Source organism: Sciurus vulgaris (genome assembly GCF_902686455.1).
Source record: "Sciurus vulgaris genome assembly, chromosome: 7".
Lineage (NCBI taxonomy): Eukaryota > Metazoa > Chordata > Mammalia > Rodentia > Sciuridae > Sciurus > Sciurus vulgaris.
In genome coordinates, this window is record NC_136467.1 from 76,257,452 (window position 1) to 76,259,311 (window position 1,860).

Below are 1,860 nucleotides of genomic sequence, written 5' to 3' on the forward strand. Positions count from 1 at the left end.
TCTGGAGAGGGAGGAAGCAGAAGTTTCAAAGAAGTTCATATTGAATATTTTCACTTTGCATGTTCTATTGCAGGCAAACTTGGGGGTGTGGAATATAGGAAGCAAGAGCATATAGGGGCAGGAAACAGTGCTTTAAGGATTGAAGAAGGGGCGCTAACAAATTAGAGAAAGTGAATAGGTTCAACAACCTGGCATGGGAAGGACATGTAAAGTTACCAGTTCACCTTGGGATTCATATCCAGATCTTTCCTGATTAGTAACATAACCCCTCTAGTTTTAGAGAGAAACAGTAGAGAGATTTTTGCCAATCAGAATTGTTTTAAAACAGGGCTGAGTGAGGGTACAGCAATAAAACTAAATTCCAAATTAAAGTAGGCACAGGATCTCAGTTGTGTCTATGGATTACATTATCAGTTGCATTATCTCCTTTGGGAGTTTGTCTCAAATAATTCCTCAAATAATGAACGGAATAGAGATATATGAATCACAATGAAATTGTTTTCTTTTACAGAGTCTTGCCTTCTTGTGAACTTAAGTCATGAGTTGGATGTTCCTCAGAGACCTCCTAAGTGGAGTAAATAATATTCAACCGGGATTGGGCACATCTGGCTGGCTGTCGTGTTCATCTTTCGTTTGCTGGTCTATATAGTGGCAGCAGAGCATGTGTGGAAGGATGAGCAGAAAGAGTTTGAGTGCAACACTAGACAGCCTGGCTGTGAAAATGTGTGCTTTGACTACTTCTTCCCTGTCTCCCAGGTCAGACTTTGGGCTTTACAGCTGATCATGGTCTCAACTCCCTCTCTCCTAGTAGTTCTACATGTGGCCTATCATGAAGGGAGAGAAAAAAAGCACAGAAAGAAACTCTATGACCAGCCCCAGGCAACATGGATGGGGGCCTATGGTACACCTATTTGATCAGCCTCATTGTCAAAACTGGTTTTGAAATTGGCTTCCTAGTTTTGTTTCATAAGCTGTACAAGGGCTTTAGCATCCCCTACATTATGAAGTGTGATTTGAAGCCTTGTCCCAATTCTGTGGACTGCTTCATCTCCAAACCCACTGAGAAAACCATTTTCATCTTCTTCTTGGTCATGACCTCATGCTTGTGCATTGTGCTGAATTTCACTGAACTGAGTTTTTTAGTTCTCAAGTGCTTTATTAAGTGCTATCTCCAAAAATATTCTAAAAAGCTCAAGTCCTCAGTGTGTGAGTGCCACAACCTCAGATATGTTAAATATGGTGAGATAGGGGTCCCTCCTCTACTCCAGAATCATGATGCAGGCTTGGGCATAGGCATACTCCAGCAGCCTGAAGTAAAGTAGTTTGCCATACACAAGAGAATTAAACAAAGAAAACCAGCATACCACCTAAACAAGACCTAAACTAGCTTGGGAAACCAAGGGTGTGGGCTTTGATATTATCTGAAATTAAAGACTGCTTCAATATGTTCTCAGTTGTAAGCACTACACACAGGACTCATTGTTTTGTGGTAGGGTTCTCTTATGTATATATAAAAAGTTGTTTTTTCAGTTAGTTAATTGCAAATTAGTCTAGAGAAATACAACCAGCAACATTCTTTCAAAGTTTAGATCTATCTAAACTACAATTCATGCACAATGAAAAATAAAAAAAAGTGGCCTTTCTGACAAATACAGTGGCCTTTGAGCTGACAAGAAACTGGCAATCTCCCAATTGGCAGCCAAGGCTCCACTCACTTGGTCCTATTTAACCTCCGTAGAGAAGGACTGTGGTATAGCAGCTGTACAGGGCACACAGAGGCACACCCTAATGAGAAAGCCCAATCTGAGAAAGCTGAGAGCCCACGAGTCCACAGTTTAGGTATCCTTGGATATAAGTGGA

At 41.0% G+C, this 1,860-nt stretch overlaps 1 protein-coding gene across 1 annotated transcript; it reads left to right on the forward strand.

The window, feature by feature from the left end:
* Positions 1–538: 538 nt before the first annotated feature.
* On the forward strand, positions 539–1,596 carry GJB7 (gap junction protein beta 7; the record flags this gene model as incomplete). Its single annotated transcript, XM_079147015.1, is given in 4 exon segments — positions 539–578; positions 581–867; positions 870–1,188; positions 1,191–1,596. Coding segments are annotated over 4 exon segments (666 nt in total). The 3' UTR covers positions 1,211–1,596.
* Between the last annotated feature and the right edge of the window lie 264 nt (positions 1,597–1,860).